The sequence below is a fragment of the Anguilla rostrata genome, chromosome 4, assembly GCF_018555375.3.
Source record: "Anguilla rostrata isolate EN2019 chromosome 4, ASM1855537v3, whole genome shotgun sequence".
NCBI lineage: Eukaryota > Metazoa > Chordata > Actinopteri > Anguilliformes > Anguillidae > Anguilla > Anguilla rostrata.
The window spans coordinates 49461571-49485331 of record NC_057936.1 but is presented as its reverse complement, the minus strand read 5'-3'; the positions used below and the strand labels follow the sequence as shown (position 1 = coordinate 49485331).

At 56.2% G+C, this 23761-nt stretch overlaps 1 protein-coding gene across 6 annotated transcripts in view; it reads right to left on the bottom strand.

Annotated features, from left to right (window-relative positions):
- chd7 (chromodomain helicase DNA binding protein 7) overlaps window positions 1–23761 on the bottom strand; it is a 79622-nt gene that overhangs the window by 14634 nt on the left and 41227 nt on the right. For all 6 annotated transcript variants that reach the window (XM_064332955.1, XM_064332959.1, XM_064332957.1 and 3 more), the window contains exons 4-25: window positions 18025–18163; window positions 16416–16553; window positions 16215–16280; window positions 15305–15360; window positions 13954–14068; window positions 13245–13328; window positions 12949–13086; window positions 12707–12828; window positions 12150–12393; window positions 11542–11718; window positions 11283–11426; window positions 10477–10762; window positions 9815–10025; window positions 8688–8883; window positions 8410–8577; window positions 7879–8058; window positions 7684–7794; window positions 6796–7001; window positions 5037–5236; window positions 4116–4275; window positions 2117–2206; window positions 1392–1495 (exon numbers count right to left, since the gene is read on the bottom strand). In XM_064332955.1, coding sequence (XP_064189025.1) covers window positions 1392–1495; window positions 2117–2206; window positions 4116–4275; window positions 5037–5236; window positions 6796–7001; window positions 7684–7794; window positions 7879–8058; window positions 8410–8577; window positions 8688–8883; window positions 9815–10025; window positions 10477–10762; window positions 11283–11426; window positions 11542–11718; window positions 12150–12393; window positions 12707–12828; window positions 12949–13086; window positions 13245–13328; window positions 13954–14068; window positions 15305–15360; window positions 16215–16280; window positions 16416–16553; window positions 18025–18163 — 3335 coding nt within the window. The remainder of the gene's footprint in view (window positions 1–1391; window positions 1496–2116; window positions 2207–4115; window positions 4276–5036; window positions 5237–6795; window positions 7002–7683; window positions 7795–7878; window positions 8059–8409; window positions 8578–8687; window positions 8884–9814; window positions 10026–10476; window positions 10763–11282; window positions 11427–11541; window positions 11719–12149; window positions 12394–12706; window positions 12829–12948; window positions 13087–13244; window positions 13329–13953; window positions 14069–15304; window positions 15361–16214; window positions 16281–16415; window positions 16554–18024; window positions 18164–23761) is intronic.

The window sequence follows — 23761 nt, the reverse complement described above, 5'->3', positions numbered from 1 at the left end:
GCGCTAAAAATAGATCAAGTGCAAAGTGCGGAGATTGGAAAGGTCACTCTCAGCTATAAAAAGTCCGGCGTGCCCTTTAAACAAAAGAAAAACGAGCCGCAAAAAAAGAGCGGCCCACAGATATCAGCATATGGATCGACCGTGGGGGTCGGACTTTTGACAGTTGTTAAATTTGGACGAGGATTCTGGCACCTCGCGAACGCGGACGCGAAACCCCAACACGTTTCCCAAAACCAAAAACATTTTTTTTTTTTCTTTTAAAGGGGGAGAGAGGTTCTTTTTTATGGCACGTAAACAAATTATTACAAAAAAATAAATAATAAAATCCCATACCTAACCTGCTCCTCTGACAATGTCATTGTTACGAAAAAAATGAAAAGGAGACGAGGGTTTTGTGGTTATTAAAAAAGGAAACGGGACTGCACCGGTTAAAAAAAAGAAGAAAAAGAGAGAGAGAGAGAGAGAAAGAGCCACACTGAAGGGGAGCGCGCTGGAGCCGCCCGAGTAGAACAGATTTGAAGCGGCAGATCCCGACAGCGCGCCGCGGGAAGATGATTGCCAGACTGGACCCACTTCAGCTGAGCCCGCGATCAGACAGGCCCCCAAGTACCCTCCTCCTCCTCCTCCTCCTCTCTCCCTCCCTCCCTCCCTCCCCCCCTCCCCGGCAGAACATCACATTTCAATTAGGATTTATACTGTGACACATTGTTTCTAACCGCTGTAGAGCCCGGAGCCAAACTGTAATCATGAAAGGGTTTATAAGCTATCACTCTTTCCCGCGGTTGGCCCGGGCCGCCGGGAGCTCCGCCGTGACCCCCGGTGAATTGGGATTATGATTAGGAACGGCCCCGCTGTATATATCACGGCTGCCGCGCATCGCGCCCCCTTCAAAGTTAACAAGGCAGCTCCCCCCACCCGGGGGAGCGGGACGGGGGGGGGGGGGGAGGTCTCCCGCGCTGACATTTTGTGAAATACTGCTTGGAAGAAAGCCCACGAGGCACTCGTATAGATTAATAACAGAGGTTAAACCCACCGGCTAACTCTGACACGGGCCGGGCTGGTAGGGCGAGAGAGAGAGAGAGAGAGAGAGAGAGAGAGGGGCGGGGACCTGGGTCAGAGCCCGCCACGCGCTGCTTTTAGGGCACAGAGGGGAAAAGAGTGCGCGCGTGTGTGTGTGTGTGTGTGCGTGTGTGTGTGTGCGTGTGTGCGTGCGTGCGCGTGGGGGGGTGGCCTTCAGCATCCTGACTGGCTGGAAGCAAACTAAACGCACCAATCCCTGTGAGACCCAGGGCCGCTGCCGCTGTGATCTGATTCAGACGCGCGAGCTGGCGGTGCGGGGGGTGGGGGGGAGGTGTGAGGGGGGGCGGCGGCGGTGGCGGGGGGTGACGCACCGTGCTTGAAGACGCCCATCAGCAGGCACTTGTCGGCCTCGCGGTCCCACCAGTCGGCGGGCAGCTCGGCGTGGAAGGGCTGCGGGATCCAGACGTCCACCTCGCTGCGGGACAGAAAGCCGGCGGCAAGCTCAGGGGCTGAGCGAGCTGGTTAATGAGTCCCTAAAATAACCCGCGCACGTCCGGCCGCTAAGAGCACAAACGCCTCCGTCTCCGCGGACGCGGGCCCGGAAACGCGGACATTAGCCGCGGGTCGCTAATTGCCGCCAGGTTCATCTTCGTTCGCTGTAATCCTTGCGATGGCAAAGCGTATTGGGGGGGGAAAGGAAGATTAATCTGGCTTTGAGAGAATCGAGCAGAGGAGCGTGCAGCGCAATGCTAAAGGTGACTATGAGCGCAGCAGAGGAGAGCGCCGGTTACAATCAAAGTCCATCTTGTGCGCATTTGCATTGTGTACACGTCCATAAATTGTATATGCATGCGCATCTGGATGGAGGTGATGAGAGGAGGGGATGGAGGGGGAGGGGTGAGAGGGAGGGAGGGAAAGGCTAGAGGAGAGGGGGAGGGGGGGAGAAGAAGGATGGAGAGAGATGGATGGAGGGGAGAGAAAGGAAGCAAGGGGGGGAGAGATAGGAGACAGAGGGGGACAGATTGCGGGGAAAGAGGAGAGAGAGGATAGAGGGGAGGGAGAGAGAGAGAGAGAGAGAGCGAGCTCTAACACCAACCTTGAATCGGTGCCCTCTAAGATCCTGTCCGCCTGGTCGCCGATGACTTCCTGCCGGAGATAGTACAGCATGCGGACCCGCAGCAGGACTCTGAGGAGCGGGAGGGAGGGGGGAGGGCAGAGAGAGAGGGAGAGAGAGAGAGAGGGAGAGAGGGAGAGGGAGAGAGAGAGGGAGAAAACTTCTTAACTTTGGGACTGTTTGCCAACAGTAGCTTTTGGCATCTGCTACAGTTCATCCATCATCCTGCCAAGGCTGATTAGCCATGCTGTATGGTAGGCTTGAAGCATGACAGATGGTGGCACATAATCACCTCTGTGTGGTGCCTTTCGCTGGCTTCCAACAGGTCTGCCTGGCAACGGGCGCGGCGCTGCACGGAGAGGCGGGCGGGCGGGCGAGCCGCACCGAGCCCGGGCGCATTTCATTTATTTCCCACCTAATGCAGTTTGTGAAGTTTGGACACGTCCTGCCAGTACCTCCAAAGTACAGAGGCAAGTTTGTAAACAAGCGAGCAGATGGCTGGCAGTAAGTGTTCTGCTTCATTATCTCGTAAAATTTCCTCAGCTGTTGCCCGCTTCCATTTTTTGGAGACACATCAGAAGTTGTAAAAGAGCGCCATGCAAAAAAGAAAAAAAAAGAAAAAAAAAGCCGCCTTTCAGTGCCTCTGCCACGACAAAACAATACCTGGAGACGGCTCGGATTTATTTATTTATTTTCTTAGATTAACGGAAATGGAAATTTGTTTTTATTTTTTTAAATTGATTTTCTTTTCTTTATTTTTATTTTTTTCTTAAACACACACACAAAAAAAATAAAAATAAAAATACTAGGCGATGACGACGAATCCGTCAAAGTCGAGCGCGAAACGGAGACCAGATTTGCCGCGTTGCGTCCCAGGTAACGTCGCGGGCGGCCGGAACGCGGCCTGTAATAATAATACCGCCCGTTTCTGTCCGGGGAGCGTAAACAAAGACACCGCGAGCACCGCCATCTCCCTCCCACCTTAAATAGGCCAAACGGGCCTGGTTAAAAAGGGGGGCGGGGGGCATTATGGGAGTTCTTAGCGCGCGGCCGTCTCCGAGCCTTGTGTTTCGGTGCGACGGCGGTAATGAGGCGAGTCCGGGATCGTCACGGCGACGGGAGGACCAAGGTCAGCGCGGAGTCGAGGTGGACGGAGGAGGAGGCTCGGGAAAGGAGGAGCGAGAGAGCGGGGGTCTCAACGCCGGGCTCCTCCCCACCGACCTGCTGAACCTCAGTCCCTGACCGGGTTCTATTTACTGCTTTCGCTAAAAAACAAAGTCCAGCTGAAACGTGTTTAGCGTGCGTAATCTAGGGCGAGTAATTTCACTGCACTTGCTCAATGTAAATGGCTTTATTTTAAAATTAAAAATAAATAAACAAACAAACTGGCACGGAAACGTTGGTGTCACGAACATTGACCAAACATGGGAGAATGGAGGTGCGGAGCCTGTGGCTCAGGAGTTCTATTATAGGTGCGGCTTACAGGTGGAAGCACTCTGTCACCCTGCCGGCTCGTGTGCCTGGAAACGGCACTTTAAAGTGGGCTGGATTTACACTCTCTCCCCGCGGTCTGAAGGGCTGCCAGAGCAGCAGCCCCGCGTAATCCCTGCCTAGTAAAGTTATACTGCGCTGCGTGCGCTTGGCTTCCTGAGCTAAATCTGCTCCAGAGCAGCGCGCCGGGGAGGAGAGAGAGAGAGAGAGAGAGAGAGAGAGAGAGAGAAGAGAGAGGAGAGAGAGAGAGAGAGAGAGGGAGAAGAAGAGAGAGAGGAGAGAGAGGAGAGAGAAGAGAGAGAGAGAGAGGAGAGAGAAGAGAGAGGAGAGAGAGAGAGAGAGAGAGAGAGAGAGAGAGAGAGAGAAGAGAGAGAAGAGAGAAGAGGAGGAGAGAAGAGCAGAGAGAGAGAGAGAGATAGAGATAGAGAGAGAGAGAGAAGTACAGGATATAAAGACAGAGAAGGAGAGAGCAGGCGAGAGCGAGGCTTACTTGTTGCAGTGGTGCTTCAGGTGCTTCTTGTAGCTGTCCTCCTGCAGCAGGACGTCAGGGTTGTAGCTGGCCAGCCAGTCGGCCTGGTGCATGTAGGGCTGAGCCGCCTGGGTCTTCACCTTCTTCCCTTTGCGGCCCCGGGGCACGGGAGCAGACAGGCCTGTGGGAGCGGAGGGCCCGGGTTTAGGAGACAGGGACGGGGGGGTGGGGGGAGCGCCGAGCGCCCGTCCCCGCCGCGCCCGCACAGATCCGCGGCGGCTAATCCCGGCAGCTGCGCGCCGAGCGCCCGCGCGTCCGCGGCTCCCGTAATTATCTCCGGCAAAACGCAACATCTGTAGAACACGCCGGATTAATCCCCGATTATTCAGCTTGATAAATGGGATCTGCCACCGCCGCAAGCTGCCGCCCCGGCTATCGATTTCCCAGGCTTCCGATCTGGCCTTCGCCGCCGCGCGCTTCGCTAACCGCCTCCCCTCTCTCCGCCGCTCGCCCCGCCCCGCCCGCCCGCCCGCCCGCGTTAGAGCACGCTCGATTCCAATTTTACAGGTCTCTACACAGCCCTGTATCGGGAAACCCAACAACAAAGAAAAGCCATTCTGGAAGATCAGTGTGTAGCTAACCGAGCTTGGTAAAGGCTGGGCAACAGAAGGCAAGAGGCCGGTGTCCCAGCACCCATACACGCCGTGTTTGGTAAATGGACTGCATTTATATAGCGCTTTCATCTATATATGTATTTATCCAAAGCGCTTTACAATTGATGCCTCTCATTCACCCATTCACACACACACTCACACGCCAATGGCGAAAGGCTGCCACGCAAGGCGCCAATCAGCTGGTTGGGAGCAATTAGGGGTTAGGCGTCTTGCTCAGTCGTGTCTAATTGGGCGGGGGGGGCTTTGTGGGCGGGGGGTGGGGACGTACCGGAGTGGTTGAGCAGGGCGCGGGTCTGCCCGTCCTCGGTGGGGGTGATCAGGTCCCAGATGAAGCTCTTGATGTTCTCGTCGCCCTTGTAGTGGTGCAGGCAGTAGACCAGCAGCGCCCTGCAGATGGTCTCCACGTCCTGCTCCTTCAGCGGCCGCTTGAAGCGCCCGTGCGCCAGGATGTCGCTCCATCGCCCCCACCTGCAGCGGGGCGGGAGGGCGGGGCCAAAGTCAGGGCGCCGCGTTTTTAAAAGAGCGGCCCCGGGACGCTCGCAGCCCCCCCCCCCCCCCCGTACGGGGCCAGCCCGTGAGCGCGAGCGGGACAGGGGGGGACGGAGCGTAACACAAGCCAGACACAGGAGTTAGGAGCTAGGCCAGAACACATTTCAGCTAATAAAAACAGACTGGAAATGTGCTGCTCTGGACAAGGCCACCAATCCCAGGGATAAAAAGCAGAAGGAGCCAATTTTTTTACATCAGGAAGAGAAAAAAACGCTGTTTCACAATAAAAAAACCGCTAAATGACACCGTATGGTAGAGCTAAAAAAAATAAAAATAACTTCACGATATCTGACAGACAAGCATTTCTGCTCTGTATTAGCAATGTGAACAGATTCATATTAAACTGTCCCTTTTGCCCAAGCCCACGGAGCCAGGCGAAGCAGGGAAGCCCGAACCCGTGTGAGGAGCGAGGGATGTAATTGGTTGTATAGCCCGAGGGTCCAGACCCTCTTTAAAAAAAAGAAATGTTGGTCAGACATGGTGAAGCAGTCAGGCGTGAGGACAGGAAGAGAGTAATATGCAGCAGAGTCGATGGATGGATTAGCTTCCGCATCAGAGAGCACCGCCCCCCTACCCCCCCCCACCCCCCACGGGGCCGGGGGCCGGGGGGGGAGGGGCGCAGGAGAACGCGTCTCTGGTGCTCAGATCGCACACCACCGCTCCAGGATTTAGCGTAAACACTCCAACAGCAGACGCCGTACGTCCGCTCACACATTAGGAGAAAAGCAAGAAAATAAAGAAAAAAAAGAAAAGATGGATGCAATTTAATATCCTCTACCTCGGTGGCAAGACCGACTTCCTGCGAGCAGTTCCTTTCGTAATTAACTTTGGGCTATCTGGCGCCTCGCGCTTCCTCAATCTCACCAGCGCCGAGGAGGAAGAGGCACGTCATCGGCGGGGTCATCTACGAGGCCGCGTTCCCGCTGCGCGCCAGGAGACGCTGCCCCACCCCCCACCCCCATACCCCATACCCCTCTAATACAGCGCCCTTCATCTGTGCACCCTCAGATTCTGCCATGGTGTGAAAGCTACACACCAGCCAGTTTGTCTGCACAATACCAGCAGGTATGACCCATACCAGCAGGCCCCGCCCATTCTGAGGTTCGCGCTGGTTCAGGCTGGTTGGTGGACTCACCCGTACACCAGCAGGTTCTTCTGCACTCTGTGCTCAGTGGACTCACCCTTACACCAGCAGGTTTCTTCTCCACCCTGAACTCAGTGAACTCACCCGTACACCAGCAGGTTCTTCTCCACTCTGAAGCACTCTGTGCTCAGTGGACTCACCCACACACCAGCAGGTTCTTCTCCACTCTGTGCTCAGTGAACTCACCCACACACCAGCAGGTTCTTCTCCACCCTGTGCTCAGTGAACTCACCCGTACACCAGCAGGTTCTTCTCCACCCTGAAGCACTCTGAGCTCAGTGAACTCACCCGTACACCAGCAGGTTCTTCTGCACTCTGAGCTCAGTGGACTCACCCGTACACCAGCAGGTTCTTCTCCACCCGGAAGCACTCGCTGCGCGGGTAGCCCTGGGACTTGTCCTGCGGCCGGCGCGGCTTGGCCGTGGGCTTCTCCTCCGAGTCGCTCTCCAGCTCCGAGAACTCCATCATCTCGTCCTCCTTCACCGAGCTGTAGTGGCGCGTCTGCTTGCGCACCCTGGGCGTGTCGATCACCAGGTTGTTCTGCCGGACGCGACAAGACGAGACCAAGAGAACACCGATCAAATGGAATTCAGAGTAAACGCAAAAAGACCAGTATGTGTGTCTCCAGTAAAAAGGGTGAGACTCCCCCCGTGGGAAGCTAACGTTTGCGGCGCTGCTTGGCATTAATTCCCTGGCTCTCCAGCGCTCGGGAGGGTGCACCGCAAATGAAGGACACTCTAATAATGACCTTTCCCTTTACCCTGACATCCAGGGCCTGGTAATATCTCTCATCCTCCTCTAAAAGTAGATACTATAAAATATTCACCTATTCGCACCAAATCTCATTAATGAGAGGGACATTTATATCATTACATAAAAATCCCCAAGCTAAAATTAAACAATTTCTCCCACGCCCAATTACAGGAAATATGCTCCGTGCGCTGCTCGCTTGGGGAAATACCTACATTAATTATGTGCAAATCGCAAATTTACGAGTGCAATACCATTCAGGGTAATGTAACAACCCGGGGCAGCGTTCTCCCATTTCTAGATTATGTATTACAAGTCAAAGCCGTGTAAATCTGGAACCCGTCCGCGTCAAATGTCAAGCGGATAATGCACGGGACGGCCGCGAATGTAACCATGACGAATTCCACGCTTTAAATCCCGTCCCGTCATTGGCCGCGCGGACGCGTCTCCAGGCCCCTCCTCCCTCGCTCACCCGCCCGTTAATGGCGTCCATGTCCAGCTCCGCCTTCTTGGCCCACTTCTGCCAGAAATCGGGGTCTTCCAGGGAGATGTCGGTCCTGTTGCCGGAGGAGACGAAGCTGGCCTGGAGGAGAAGCAGGCGTTACTACCGCACGCTGAAGCTCCAGGCCCACGTCAAACGGATCTGCGGGGAGGGAGACGACGCTACCTTGGCGAAGGTGGAGCCTTTCCCCTCGGTCTCTATGGTGATGGTCTGCGTCCGCCTCTGCAGGATCTGGTCGATGTCTTCCTCGCAGAACTTGGAGCCTTCGTCCTCCTCCTCCATCAGGGCCCCGTAGGCCCCCTTGCGGAGCAGGTCCTCGATTTCCTTCTTGGAGAGCTGCTGGACCTGAGGGCAGAGCGCTTTTTAAACCGGCTGCTCCAGGCGAAAGCTTTCAGGAATGCACCGACAAACACACACGAAGGGGTTCCCAGGATAACAGGACCAGCGCACAACTTGTGTTTACATTCCAAATGCAGGAAAGACGACTTCCACTTCGAAGAATGCGGCTTTCCCCTAAATCGGGTTTTTGAACACGACATGCTATTTGCCAACAGCCTACGTTTACTCAAAAGGTGCATGACGCAACAGAGCCTCCAGCAGCAGAAGCCGCCGCTGCAGCAGCACACACTGTGAGGGGGGGACAGAGCCTCCAGCGGCAGTGGTGCCCAGCAGGGCTGCGGAGCTCGGAGCACCCACCCCGTTAGCAGCGTTCTCGCGGCCGCTCATGGACTGCAGCACGGCCTTGTCCAGGCCCAGCTTCAGGCTGGCCTTGTCGAACATCTCCCTCTCGTACGAGTTCCTGGTGATCAGCCGGTAGATCTTCACCGCCTTGCTCTGTCCGATCCTGTGGCACCGCGCCTGGGCCTGCGGAAGCACGGAACGGAGCCGTTTGAGAAAAAGGGGGTTCGGGCCGGCCGCAGCCGTCAGCTAGCTAGCGCGCGTGTGTGGGGGGAGGACCGCTCGCTGGCGCTCACCTGCAGGTCGTTCTGCGGGTTCCAGTCCGAGTCGAAGATGATGCAGGTGTCGGCGGCGGTCAGGTTGATGCCCAGCCCCCCGGCCCTGGTGCAGAGCAGGAAGACGAAGCGGTCCGAATCGGGCCGGGAGAAGCGGTCGATGGCCGCCTGCCGCAGGTTCCCCCTCACCCTGCCGTCGATGCGCTCGTACGGGTACCTGGGGGGCGGGGACGGGCGCGGGCTACGTCAGGCTCTGCCGAAACCTGGAGCGACTGGCCGGGTATTCCAGCAGCGTCCACAAACTCAGAAATATCTACGCATGTTAAAAAGTGCCGTGTGATCTCCGCGGTCCACTTCCGCGCCATTTCGCCAAGCGTTGCTTACACAAACTTCCTGAGCGTTAATTAATGCAATACAAGCTCACTACATGCAAAGCGCTGGTGCAGGAAGTCCATATGGATCGCTACATTAATATTCTGAATGGATGTGCTCTTCATGGCTGTGCTGCAGAGCCAGGACAAGCTGCCAGTGCAGGTGTGTGTCTGTGGCCATGCATTAGTCTGTGGGGGCAGGGGAAGGTGTGTGTGTGTGTGTTGTGGGGGATGTTTTGTGTGTGTGTGTGTTTGTTATGCATCTGAGCGGGGGGGGGCTAGGGCAGGACAGGTGTGTATCACTGTGTGTGTTGGTGTTGTGTGGGGTCAGGGACAGGAGGTGTCATCATGAGTGTGTTGTTGTGTGTGTTTTGTGTGTGGGGATATATCAGTGTGTGTGTGCGTGTGTGTGTATACTTAGTGTGTGTGTGCGTGTGTGTGTGTATATCATGTGTGTGTGGTGTGTTGTGGTGTGCGCGCGTGGGATATCAGTTGTGATCGTCTGTGTGTGCGTGTGTGGGGTGTGTTATCAGGTGTGTGTGTGTGTGCGTATGTATCAGTGTGTGTGTGTGTGTGTGTGTGTGCGCGCCGCTCTGTGGGCCAGGGACAGGAGCATATCAGTGTGTATCAGTCTGTGTGTGTGTATATCAGTGTGTGTGTGTGTGTGTGTGTGTGTGTGTGTGTGTGTGTGTGTGTGTGTGTGTGTCTGGGCTTGTGTGTGTGTGTGTGTGTGTGTGTGTGTGCGCGCTGCTCTGCGGGGCAGGGACAGGCCCGTACCGTCTCTGGATGAGGTAGTCCTCCAGGATGTCCAGGCAGCGCACCATCTGGGAGAATATGAGCACGCGGTGGCCGCCGGCCTTCAGCCTGGGCAGCAGCTTGTCGATCAGCACCAGCTTCCCGGCGCCCTGGATCATCGCCTGGAGGTGGAAATCTGGGTACTCCGAGTGATGAGTCTCCCTGAACTCTTCCAGGATTTTCTCCTCAGCACCTGCAGCGGCGAAGAAGGGGGTTCGGGAGGGGGGGGGAGGGTGGTTACGCTAGAAATTGACAGACAAGCTTTCGGGGCTAGGAGGATAAATAAATAAAGTTAAGTTAAATCCTCTTAGCAGGCAGAGGGAGGCTCGGGCTGCTGCAGCCGGGCCGCAGACAGCTTCCAGACGCAGTCAGAAGCGCACGCAGCCGCAGCGCGACGGGCGCGTCAGTCAGGAATGCGCCGGGGCCGGGGGCCAAAACCAACAAACGAGCGAGCGGGAGAGGGCTCCCAAAACCCCGCGGCAGACCGTGAAAACCTTGTTTTGGGACGGGCGCTGAAGCCTTTTGTCTGGGCCTCCAAAGGGAGGGATTATTATAAAGCCCGAGGGACGGTCTGGGGCGAGGCTAGCGCTAGCGTCTCCAGCACCCGCGCGCCGCGCTGACAGACAGACCCCCCCCCCGCTCACCGTTGATGAGGTACGGGTGGTTGCAGCACTTGCGGAGCTCCATCATGGTGTTGAGCAGGTTGGGCACGTTGGCGTTGCCCCCTCCGCCGCCGCCACCGCCACCGCCAGCGCCCCCCTTGGACAGGAAGGCGAAGTTCTTCTCCAGGATGGCGCGGTAGTACTTCTTCTGGATGTTGGTGAGCTCCACCTCGATGATGGTCTCCTCCTTGGGCGCCAGGTTCTTCTCCACGTCCTCCTTCAGCCTGCGCAGCATCATGGGCTTCAGGATGCCCTGCAGTTTCTGCACCTGTGGAGTGACAGAGCGCCCCTCGTTAACCCCCCTGCGCCCACAGGTACCCCCGTCCACCAGAGCAGACCGCATCAACCATTACTGTAAATTATGACTGAGAACAAACAGCAATCCATTACTGCATTTACACACATCCATCCACACGTACGTACATGAGCTTACTCAAACACACTAAATCTTATCTGGGACCGTTAAGTGCACTAAGTGTACTTATTTCCTAAGCTTTGTTGAGGCACGGGTGAAGGGACTCCCTCACTCATTGCATGGACACTGTCTTCCTTCCTAACCTTCTTTTCCTGCACCTGGCTACCTCTTCCTCTTCCTCCAGCACCTCATCTCAGAAGCAGTCTAAAAGCTACTCGCGGAAACAAAATGGTTCAAGTTCAACTTTAAAGCCATGAATTCAGAAAGACATTTACAGCTGTTTCTTTAGAGACGGTTAAATTCAGTCGGGGGTAAAATGGCGGACTGGATGGCGGCAGGCCGCGTGAGGCGCGAGGAACCCCGCGGGGGTTACCTGTTCCTCCGTCTTCAGGTCTCCGAACTCCTGCATGAAGGTGGCCTCGGAGGGGAACCTCTCGGGCTCCAGGAAGTTGAGCAGGCTGAAGAGCTCCTCCACCGTGTTCTGCAGGGGCGTCCCGGTGAGGAGAACCTTGTGCTCCTGCGGGGGAGAGGAGAGAGGACAGCCCGGAGGGGGAGGGCTCCGTTAATGTGGCTCTGGGTCGACGCCCACAAGCAACAGCTGGCTGCTCCTGCGCTGGTTTCTCCACACCCACCATATCCATCATCTTGAGCCCCTCCAGCAGCTTGCAGTTCCTGTTCTTGAGCCGGTGGGCCTCGTCGATGACCACGCACCGCCACTGGATGTTGCGCAGCTCGGGGCAGTCGGTCAGGATCATCTCAAACGTGGTGATGACAGCGTGGAATCTGTAGGCTCCCTTTATCACACGACCCTGAGGGGCGGCCGGGGGGGGGGGGGGGGGACACAGTTTAGAGTTTTCCACAGAGAAAAGTCACCCAGAGGGACGGGACCGCAGACCGAAAAATGGCAAGTATTTACACGAACCCAAACACAAAGGCCGCAAACACAAACATTTCTTTCTCGCAAAGAAAAAGGAATCAACAGCTTGAGCATTCAAATAACTTTCAGGTTCTTGCACATACTGCCATGTAACTTCATTACTATCATTACACAGTAAGGGTTTAATGAATACAATATTATTATTATTATTATTATTATCATTAATAATAATGCATAAAATAGTATCAGAAAGCAAGCATCTCTCTGGCCATTAAAAGCGCACCTTGGGTGCTGGGCTACACCTTGATGTGACGCGGCATCCCAGAGGGCAGTGCCAGCGCGGGTGCGGGTGCGGGCGCGTACCTGTGAATCCCTGAAGTTCATCTCGTAGGCCTGGATGGTGCGGCGGCTGGCCTGGCTGCCGTGGTACACCACCACGTTGAGGTCGGTCCACGTGCGGAACTCCCGCTCCCAGTTGGGGATGGTGGACAGCGGGGCGATCACCAGGAAGGGCCCGCGGATGTCCTTCAAGAAGATCTCGTAGAGGAACGTGATGGACTGGATGGTCTTGCCCAGGCCCATTTCGTCCGCCAGTATGCAGTTTCGTCTGCGCGGGAGAGCGGAGGAAGACGGGGAAACGGAAACGGAGTTACGGCCGCACGGGAGCCCCGGGGAAGCGAGCGGAAACGCGCGGCGCTCCAGCCGCGGCTCCGCGCCGCGAGAGCGCGGCGGAAAGACTCCCCCGAGCCGAATCTAAAAATTCCTTCCACGGTGCCCCGCGATAAAAATGCATTAAGCAGCGGCAATTAAGTTGTGAGGGGATCAATGAAACGGCTTTAGCATTTGTACAGCCCCCGCATGCGGAGTGCAGGGGCCACGGCGAGCGGCTCGATAGCGCTCAGAGCTAATTTTATACGTACGTGTTGTACCAGTTGAAGAGCAGCCAATTGACTCCCTCCAGCTGGTATTCCCTGAGTGCGTTGCCATTTTTATATTCCCTGGAACTCTCGGATTTCTGCCAGTCGCTTGCAGGAGGTCGCTCCTGTTTCAAATAAAAACAATTCCCATTAGTGGTTTCCCGCTGACCGCGAGCGCACGGCCCTTTCCGCCATATTAAAAAGGAATGGGGGGGGGGGAGAGGCTGAGCGCCGCCAGCTCTCACCACGTGCTTCAGAGCCGGCTCCAGGGCCGACAGCCGCTCAAACTCGTCCACTTTGGCCTGGTCCAGGTCCGCCTTCAGCTCCCAAGTGCTGTCTTCATAGGGCAGGGAGCACCACTTCACCAGGTAGTGAGAGACGGGCTGGGGGCGGGGAAAAGACCAGCGGTGAGGAAGACTAAAACAGGGGGTGTAAATTCAAAACGGAGGCGGGGGAAATCCCCTTTATAAGCTTTCCGCTATGGCAAAACTGAAAAAATAAAAATGTTGCAACCTATTAAAAACATATTAAAAACATTTACCTCTCCGTTTTCATCAGTGCTCTCCGATACATCCAGAATCCGATCCACTTCCACATAGTCTGGGTTGAAGGGTTCATCATCCATCTAAAACACCATTGAGACAGACAGTTTTATTTTTTTTTAATGTTTCCAGAAGAATTTCAGAGGAAAGCCCAAATCACGTTAATTAAAGTGTTACAATTCAGCAGGATTACTCCCCGCGAGGAAAGCAAATTCCTCAGGCTTTGTGAAGCGGGCCTCTTAATTATTGTGCAAAGCCCTATTTGCCGTGATAGAATGTTTAAGAACAATTTAAATGAAGTGTGAAATTACAATCCGCTAATGAGCAATCAAAGGGGCTCTTCCAAACGCGGTGCGTTTCGCTCGCTCGGCGTTTCCCAACGTGCGGCGCGCGGTGTGGAAATGAGCAAGGACTGCCTCCAATCCTGGACAATATAATCTAATGGAATGTTAATGTGATCAGACGTGGAGTCTGCGTTGTGATGCCGTTAAATGCTTAATGCAGCCTCATGATGGCACCGCAAAATGACTCGCCAAGCAATCTGTTGCTCAACACCCTTCGGTCTGTGTTTGGGAGGAGAGCCGGTGCCTCACACCGCCAGCACGAACGAGCACCGCTGTGTGTGTTTGCGTTTGGGGGTACCCTGGGTGCCGCACGCTGGGAAAAGGGTGTGGGGGGGGGGGGGGGGGTTGAAGCAGGGAAGCTCACCTCCGTGAGGAAGGTGTTGAGCGACTGCTTGGCCTTGAACCTCTTGATCTTCTGCTGGATCCTCTTGTCCTTCTCCAGCTCCTCCAGGTCTGCCCAGCGACAGTGCAGGTAGGAGCTGCGGGGGGGGGGGTGGGGGAGGGGGTGGGGGGACAGGCCTTCAGATGTGCTGCTCCACCCACCTCGCACCTCCACCTCTCTCACGCACGGGGGGAAACCCCAGGCCCCAGGCCGAGCCGCGAAGCCTTTCCTCGCTACCCGAGAATTACTGCTAATGTCGCCCGGCCAACAAATTCAGTTAAGTCGTATCCTGGGGCTGCTGCAAATTGCGCTGAGTTGTAGCGCGTCTACCCATCAAGGAAATTCACACGAGGTCCGCGCTTCAACTCAGTACCCCACCGGTAACCGCCGTGTCATATTTTTGCTGATATATGGGGAAGAGGAGTCAACCAGAACAGTGATTTAGGGAAGGAAAGAAAGCCGAAATCTGCTGAAGTCAGCCGTCGCATACTTCTAGGAACAGGTCACGCCAGCACGCAAAGGGAGCGGGGCCCATTCCACAGAATTAAAAGCCGGGTTATGCAATGAGCACGCCCTGCAGCCGGCTGTCAGGAAGCATTCAATTCGCTCCTCCGTCGCTACAGGCTACGCTTCTGTAGCGCCTACTCCCTCCCTTCCCTGCTGACGACGTAGCCCTGAGCTCACGAAACACGGAACGCCAGCGCTTGCCAACGCCCACGCAGTTCCACTCGTCACGCCCAGTATCTCAAACCCAAAACCGCCACCCGACGGCAATCACGTAATCCACGTGTTCTTTTATTTCACGTATTTCTTTTTCCTTTTTACGTTTTAAGCAAATCGAGTAGAACGCGCGTAATTGTTTTTGACAGATTTCGCTGGAAGCCCATCTGAAACGTCAGAATGCAGAGGGGGCTTTGGGGAAATCGGTCAGAGCGTCCTGTGCTCCCCGGCGCTCGGGGGGGTAATCGATCGCCGGGATTTGAAGACATAAAACCCCAGATGAGAGCGCAATCAATAAGGGCCTGAATTGAAAGCGGTACCTTTACATCTCACTTGGCCTTTGAAGTTCTCGCTAAATATCGCCGCGCCATCTTGCATGAAGAGCGCAGAATTTCATTTCAAAGGCAAATTTAAATGTTTAATCTTCCCTGTTTATTCAGAGCAAAGCCACGCCCCCACCCCCCCACCCCCCGTGAAGTCCTTCATGCAGTTTCACTTTCAATTTTCTCTTTAATTCTTGATATAATCGTTAACCACTTCCGTATCCATTGAGGAAATTTCGTTGCACAAGAAAATAAAATGTGGGGGAAAAAAAACCAGTGTGGACACTCACAAGTTCTTGAACTTCACATAAAATTCTTCTATTTCCACTTCCTCGCCGGACTCCATCTGCAAACAAGAAGCACATTCAGGCGCTCGTGTCTGTGAAAGTAGTGGCTTTCTCGGGGACTCAAACCCGCAGCCCCCCACCCCGGGCGGCGGGAGAGGAGCGCGGGGCTCGCGCATTCTTCACGCGGACCTGCAGCGGGCCGCTGCTCCAGGCGAGGAATTTTCGCTCGCCTGCAATACCTCGACGAAAAAACACGATCAATCCCCGGCGCGCTCCACTCCGCTCCGCTCCGCTCGGCGTCGACTGAGTCATGAATCATTTTAACTCCTCCTCAACCACACGCGGCTCCATTCACAATAACCTGACCCAGAGCTTGGCGCCGCGCCAAAACCACAGTGTTGCAGACGCCAAACGCACCATTTCCTCAGGCAGCAGCCAATTTGCAGCTGCGCTACTAAAAGCCGCAAGTATTATTTTTGGCCGGCTCCTTTCTGGACCGAGTCCTCGGCGGGTTTTCTGGGAGGAGGAGGAGCGCGTGAGGGAGCCGCGTCCGCGTGCGGAAGGCTGGGGTGTGGAGCGGGCTGGGAGCACGAGCTGCAGCGCTCCGCAGACCTGCTCCTTTTCACACACGCCGCACTTCACAGGAACAACACTTTCCCCCCTAATGTTTTTTTTTTTATTATTTATTTTTTTAAAGTAAAGAGCTCTAATTATCTTCTCAAATGTGCAGTTTTCTGGCAACATTAACCACATTTCTCACTCAGGATGTCAGGGACAGGAAACCTTTAAATTGATTAAAAGCTGAAATGTGAACACACACATACACACAGAGTGTAAGCACATGTCTGTGTGTGTACACGTGCGTGCGTGTGCTCATGTGAAATACAAAGTGACAGCGTGGGTGCTCTCTTACCTTCTTCTTTCCCATGCGCATGCCCATGATTTTCTCCACCACGGGGCCCTCTGCGTCGGGAGCCTCCTGACAGACACAGACACACGTGCACACGCGCACACACACACACACACACACACACACACACACGCAGAGTTAGCGCCCGCCTCTCTCTGCTCGGCGCAGCCTGGATGTCAGTCAGAGCGGGCGACTGGGACTGACCTGCTGCTCTGACTGAGAGGCGGTGGACGGGGACTTCTGCCCGCCCGCCTCGCCGTCCTCGGCCTCGTCGTCCGAGATCCTGAACTCCAGGTCCTCCGTGTAGCGCTTCCTCTTCACCTGGCGGCTCGAGCGCCTCTTCTGCAACGGCAGGTCATCACCTTCTTAAAATGCCACGGATGTCTGGCGCAAGACGGCACACACACGCACGCACACACGCACGCGCACACACACACACGCACACACACACACGGACACGCACGCACGCGCACACACACGCGCACGCACACGCGCGCGCATACACACACACACGCACACACACACACACACACACACACGCGCGCACGCACGCAAGCACACGCGCGCATACACACAGACACACACACGCATACACGCGCGCATACACACAGACACACAAAACTGAAAGTCTTGCAGCCGCTGTTGCCGGTAAGCGCTTGGTAATCACGCTCGCCTGGGCGACGACTTGCCAAGAGTCTGCGCTCCAGGAGAAAGGTTAATGTAAATTGCTTGGGTTAAAGCTATATTTAAAAAAAAAGCTGTATTTGTGAAGTGTGTTCAAAGTAGGAAAACGGGGCCATTTACTGCAGGTCAAAGCCTGGGGTCACGTGGACTTTTTCTCGATGGTTCTGTAACCGTTAGCATATGCAGGGAGAGGCCAGACTGCGCGCGCGGTGTTGAGATAGCGCGGATGCGCGGGGTCAGCAGGTGCGCAGATAAGCGCGGTGTAAAAAGGCCCCGGCTGCAGCCGAGCCGTCTGCGCACAAAAGGGAGATGAGATCAGCTTGAGGTTTGTGCCTCTTTGTTCTGAGGACGGGCATTGCATAAACAAGCAGAAAAAAAAGGAAGGAAGCACATCCTCTAACTGACTATGAAGACACGCTTCACCAGACGCAGAAAACGAAAGAGAGAGCGAGAGAGAGAGAGAGAAAAAAAAGAGAGAAGGCAGCGCTCTGGCGTCGTGAGAAACGGCCGTGTAATCCCTGCTCTGACCCTTCAGCCTCACAGACCCGGACAGAGAAAGCGTCATTACATAAGTGTGCGTTTGCGACTGTTATTATTAGACTACACTGCGCACCGACTTACGCTGTGAATTTAAAAAATAATGTTTTTGGGCTTTTTCCTTTATTTGATAGAACAGTGTAGAGAGACAGGAAGACCTGGGAGGGGAGAGAGAGAGGGAGAGACGTGCGACAGAGGTCGGCGGGCGGATTCGAACCGCTGACGTCGCGGCTCGCACTGAGCATGTGTGGTTAGCGCTCTAGGGGCTGCGCCACTGGAGGCCCTTACGCTGTGTGTGAAGTTTGAATGGGGGGGGTGGAGAGTGTGCAGAGCTCCGCACCCCCGAGGCTGCTGCGCGCGCAGACCGGACCGCCCCCCAGCATGCAAAGCGCCGCCGCTCCTCGCCCCAATTAGATGCAGATCCCCCCCCCATGCAAACGCGCCTCTCTGCCGGGCCCGGGCCCGGTCCCACCGGCGGCCCGTGACGGAGTGCCTCCGGGCGGCGCTAACGGGCGCGCTAACCCAGATCTGTCGCCGCGGCGCCGCGTTCCCCGCGGCGGGGGGGGGGGGGGGGATGATGGACTGCCTTTACCTGGACGCCCAGATCGTCCTCCTCCTCCGGCGAGGCGGGGGGCGTCCTCTCCGCGTCAGAGTTGTCGGGCGACTCCCGCTTGCGCTTGACTACTTCCTTCTTCTTCGCAGCGCTCGCTTCCGTGTCCGACTTCTTCGCGCTGCCGGGAGAAAGGGGGGGAGAGGAGAAGTGATTGATGACGACCGACTCAGCCCACTTCGCACCGTCGCGGGACGCAAGCGCGCGCGGTCGACCTGTTGGCCGCCCAGCGCGGTCGACTTTTTGCTGGATTTCTTTAAACGCTCACTTTAGGTTTTTGACAGGCTCGGGACAGCTTTAGGTGGAGGGGCGTATTCCTAGGAAACCCTGGCCTTTCCCATGACCGCTAAAACACTAATGGTCCCCTCCGCGTGAACAAACTGAGCACGCCTGTTTACAATATCCGAGCAGGAAACGGTCTTCGGCTGACCATCTGCTTGAAGAAGAAGTGGGGGGAACGAAAAAAAAAAAGAAGACGCAGCCGGTTCAAGCCTTTCAGATGGTTTACAGCACAATACAGGCAGGAGTCACCCCACCGCTGGGGAAAAAAACAACAGGCACGATTCATCTGCAGGAACAGCTGATGAGCGCAAGCTAAATATTTAGCCGTAAACAGAGCTAGCCGTTTCCCTCAGGTAGATGGGGAATCGTGAGCAAGGCGTAAATAGTACACTTTATTCTATTGGCCCTCTCCAGCTGTCCATCCGTTAGGCTGTCCACTGAGTGGAGTTCTTTCTGCGCATGAACTCATGCATCTGACACACTGAGAGAGTGGAGGCACAGCGTGGGCCTACAGCTAGCCCCGTTCTGCTAAAAAAAAGGGGAAATAGCCCATTCCCTGTTGGGCTGTTGGGACAGTAATGGCCCAGAAGACCCCGGATACTCACTCACATCCGTCATCCGAATGCATATTTTCCATGACAAACGCAAACAAAAAGCTATTTTGACAGAACGTGGCTTTCATAACGCACATTATGGAACAAACAGACGTCTGACAGAGACGAAAACAAACAAAAACATCAGAGGGGGGGGGAACAGAGTGCTGGAGTACCGTGGAAAGAAAAAAAACCCTGACCCGTGTGTACGGCTGCAGCCCCCACCGAAGACCCAGACTTATTATATTTACCTAGCGATGGGCATATACCTTCTGTCAGAGGTAACAAAGGAGTGAAAAATAAAACGAGAGAACAGGGGGAAGGGAGAGAGAGAGAGAGTGCACGAGAGTGAGAGAAAAAAAGTGAGAGAGCGAATGAGAGAGAGAGAGAAAGCAAGTGAGAGAGCGAGAGAAAAAGAGAGCAAGAGAGAGTAAGATAGAGAGAGATCAAGTCAGAGAGAACGAGAGAGAGCAAGTGAGAGAGAGCGCGAGGAAAAAAGAGAGCGAGAGAGAGCAAGTGAGAGAGCGAGAGAAAAAAGAGAGCGAGAGAAAGAGAGAGAGAGAGAGAGCAAACAGGCCTGTACTGTATTCCCTCTCATCTCAGAGTTTACACCACACATGGCTGGAAGCCACCCCTGCCATGAGGCTCCACTTCCAGCATTTATTTCCGCTCTTACTGCCACAAATTATACAATGCAGGAGCCCAGCGCTGGGCCCCTCTCCTTTCATCTGCACGCCAAGAGCAATCAGATTACCCTGGTAACCAGCGGTCACATGACCAGCACCTGCTCTTTTGGCTGGATGCCACTGACTAAAGCCATCTGCTTCCCTCAATCATCTTTCAAACACTCAACACCTGCACTACAGCATTCTGTGGGTTTCTTTTTATCCAATCACTGCTAAACAGACACCACCCCCACCCCCACACACACACACACACACACACACACACACACACACAAAACCCCTCTGCATGCAGGGAGGGAAAAAAAGAAGAAAAAAGAAAAAGAAAGGCAAGTTTATCAAGGAAGTGAGCAAGGGGCCGGGTTCGAGATGACCAAATTGCTTTTGATTGCTGACCTCTATAAATCGCGGACGGCTTGCGCGCTATTGAATTTAGAGGGCCCAAGCCACGGGCCTCTGCTGCTAGGAGCCACAGGGGTAACGGATTTAACGCCGGCTGGAGAGATTCATTCAGACTGCGTGATAAAATATCAATATGGGGGAAAGGACAAGAACTCATAGGGCCAGCAGCCGGTTCTGAGTGATGAGGTGGGGGGCCTGTGGCTCAGAGACCGGTCCACTCACTACTCAGGATGCTGGCACCCGGCGAAAAAGCATTAAGACTACAACCCTCCTTTTTTCTCTTTTTCTCTCAGGGTGAACGGTGAGGAAGCTGACAGTCGGGCGCATGCTACTTCACGTGAACGTAACAAAAACGCACCAATCAAAACCCCCCTGGCCTCTTAAGGCTCGTGTCGTACTGGGTGGTAATCTCATAGACGTTGCCGTTAATAGCCCCTGGGCCGGAGACCCGGGGGGAGGAGCCGCGGTGCGTCAGGGAGCAGACCGGGACCGGGGGGGTGGGGTGGGGGGGTGGGACGTCTTTCCCGCGCGTCCCGCCGTGGTGCACGCGACCCCGCGGCTCCAGCGCTGTTCTCACAATCCTCTATGCCCATCTTTATTACGTTAGCCGCCCGGCAGAAGGAGGACCCGATTAGCACACAGATTCCCAAGCCGCTTCTTTCGCCAGCGAAGCAAACGAGCCCCTACAGTGATGAAGAGCAGCGTCTTACCTACGCGCCGGGGACTTTCAGTGTGTTTGTGTGTGCAGTGGAAGTGAGGGGTGGAAAATCAGCGGGTGCGGGCGCGGGTGAGGGAGGGGGGTGGGGGCGCTCTCTGTTACAGATGGTTGGAGAATCTTGCAGCCTCATGCGTGTCTGCGGGAGATGAGAGACCAGAGGCGGAGGCTGCGCTGTGGACGCGCGGGCGGGGGCGGGGGGGAGGGAGCTCAGGGTTAATAGAACACCTGCCGTCACTGACAGGATGAGTCACCTTCAGTTCCAGCGCTGCGTCTCTCTGCTCATGCCAGCGCCGGCGTGCGCACGGCAACGACGACAGCGGCCCTCTCCACGCGCCGCGGACCCCCCTCCCGCCCCGCCCCGACCCCGCCCGCCCGCCGGGAGGCACCGCCGCAAACAGAGCCACCACAAAAAGGGTGGAGGGGGGTGAGAGGGGGAGGTGTGACAGGAAATGACTTCATTTAGGGGGAAACGTGCGTAGCGGGGCGGGTGTTTTCCCTGCGTGGGAGGGGCGGGGGCGGGGGCGAGCCCGCACGCGTCGCCGTGTTTCACAGCAAGGTCGCGCGCGAGGCGGAGCCGCTCCATCACCCGCCGTCGAGCGCAGTCTATTACCCGGGTCTGAGACAGGAGCCCTGCAGCCCAGGCCCCAGCTCCACACTCCCCCAAACACAGCCCCAACCCCAGCTCCAGCTCCACACTCCCCAAAACACAGCCCCAGCCCCAGCCCCAGCTCCACACTCCCCCCAAACACAGAGCCTGAGCCTCAGCCCGAGCCCCAGCCTCCACCAGGAAGATAAATCACACGCCACCGCTCGCAAACGGGCCCCTCAGAAACTAAGGTTCAAAAAAAAAAAAAGAAAGAAAAGAAAAATAAAGGAGAGGAGGGGTGGTGGGGGCTTCTGACGACAGTTCGCTTTCCTCCTCGGCCTCAGAGGCAACGGCGCTTGGCGTTTTTGAAGATGTCACTCTCCCCGACATCTTTGCGTGCGCCTGAAAGGAATCCGTTTGAAAGAAATCAGAAGAGTAACAAAACTGGGCGAGCGGCAGATCGGCGTCCTCCAGGCCCGGCGGAGGTGTGACAGGCCGGCGCGTGGGGAAACACACGCCTCGCATCCGCCTTTGAGCCGGCGCTTCTGAGCCTGCCATCCGGGGACAGAACACAGAGAGGCGGTGGACCCAAGGTTTCACCGAGTGCTCGCCCGACGCTGCGGCTCAATGTCAGGACGGGGGGGGGGGGGGGCGCGGTCTCCTCCTGCTGCCGGAAGGGGGGGGGGCGCCGCTGCCCGCGGCTGCTCGTTAGGGCCCCGCCGAGCGAGCGGCGCTGGAGAGCCAGAACCTTCCGCGATGGCTAACCGGGGTCAATTCTGACTCGTTTCCTCTGAGCAGGATGAAGGGGCGGCGTCGCCCCCCCGTCCCTGCACCCGAACACCAGCGCTTCGTTTGGGTGGGTATTAGCGTCGGGCCCTGACGGCCGATGCTAGCGTACGCCTTCGCGCTCGCTACACCTCTCAGCGAGCGCACTGGGACAGGACGGTATCTGAACGGGTAACAGCCATCTAGACTCAAGTATTTCCGGCTCAGTTTTGCAGGCAGTTCTATGCAGCAGCCAATCAACTGCACTGCTGCATGAAACTTCTACGGGCACTTGGTGCCGCCTGCTTTTCAATGGGTCAAGACACCTGGGTAATGCCAGACCGTCTACACGAGTACAGCGCCATCACCAGAGGGCACGGCCCTACCCTAAAACATCTTTATCCCCAAGGAGCACGCACACGCTCGCGAGCCGAAAACTTTAGGAGCACACCGACACAACCCAATTAGGAGATGCGCTCCTAAATTATTTTTCCAGTTCGCCCACGTTAATCTTCAGGAGCAGATGCTGCTGGAGCGGGGGCGCGGCCGAGCCCAGGACGGGCGAGCCTAAATCTCGGGGAGCTGCTTAAAAGCTGACCGGCGTGCGGGTTTCAGAAGCAGCAGGGCAAAGCTGGGCACCGCGTGCGGTATCGAGACCGCCGCCCCCCCCACCCCCCACACCGCCCGGTCCTTCCACCTTCAGCTGGTAAAGCGTTCGCCCCTCCGCGAGGTAACAGATGGAGCCCGCGGGGGCCCGTACGCAGCGGCGTTCCCAGCATGCACTGCGGCGCTCGCCACACACACACACGCAGAAAGTGCTAGCTCGCAGTCCTGGCAGATGTCTGCTGGCTGTACGTGCCGAAGACGACGCGCAGAGGGCGTGGCCCGGGGGCGTGTCCGGCCAGAGGCTGCCGACGGCGCGCTCCCGAAGGACGGGAGCCGCGGCGCGGACAAACAGCGGCCTGCGGGCGTCTGACGCCACGACAACCGCTTACACCGCGCTAATAACCGCCTCTCAGACTCACCACCGGGAGTCCCATCAGACAGCCGCCGAGCAACACGGGCTTTGGAACTTTAAAACCCATTTTAAAAATAATACTTAGGAAAACGCGGGAAAACCTGGCAAAGCTTGCAACGCCTCGCATGAGCTGGGGATCAATTCACCTGGGTTGCCATAGCAATAGGGGCCGGATTTGCCATTTGCATGCGATCTGGAACCAATTAATATTCCCTTCTGAGTCCTGCGTGCTGGGTCTTCCTTCCCACCCGCCGGGAGCAGGGTACTGCCTGCATGCTTGAGTCTCTTCATGGGGACGGGCCTCCATTTTGTAAAAGTCCCAGAGGAGGAGGGGGGGAAATAAAATCTAATGCCAGTTGGTTGAGAATTTCCCGTAACGTTTTTTGACGTCTGCTCATTTTCCGCGGCGATGAACTGACGGAGGCTCGCGTACTCGCCGGCCCACCCGCAGCTAGCGCCGCGCCGCTAGACTTCCGCACGAACGGCCGACGGCTCCTCACTCCTCCGGCTCCGGCCGGCCTGGCGTTCTGCACGGGCGGGACGGAGACGCCCGAGAGGGAGCGGCGCGAGGCCCCCGTTCGGCCGAGTCGCTTCTCGTTTGCGCTCGAGCGCTAGTCAGGCGGGGCCCGAACCGTCTTCCTGAAGAGCCCGTCTGTCAGACTCAAGAGCGCC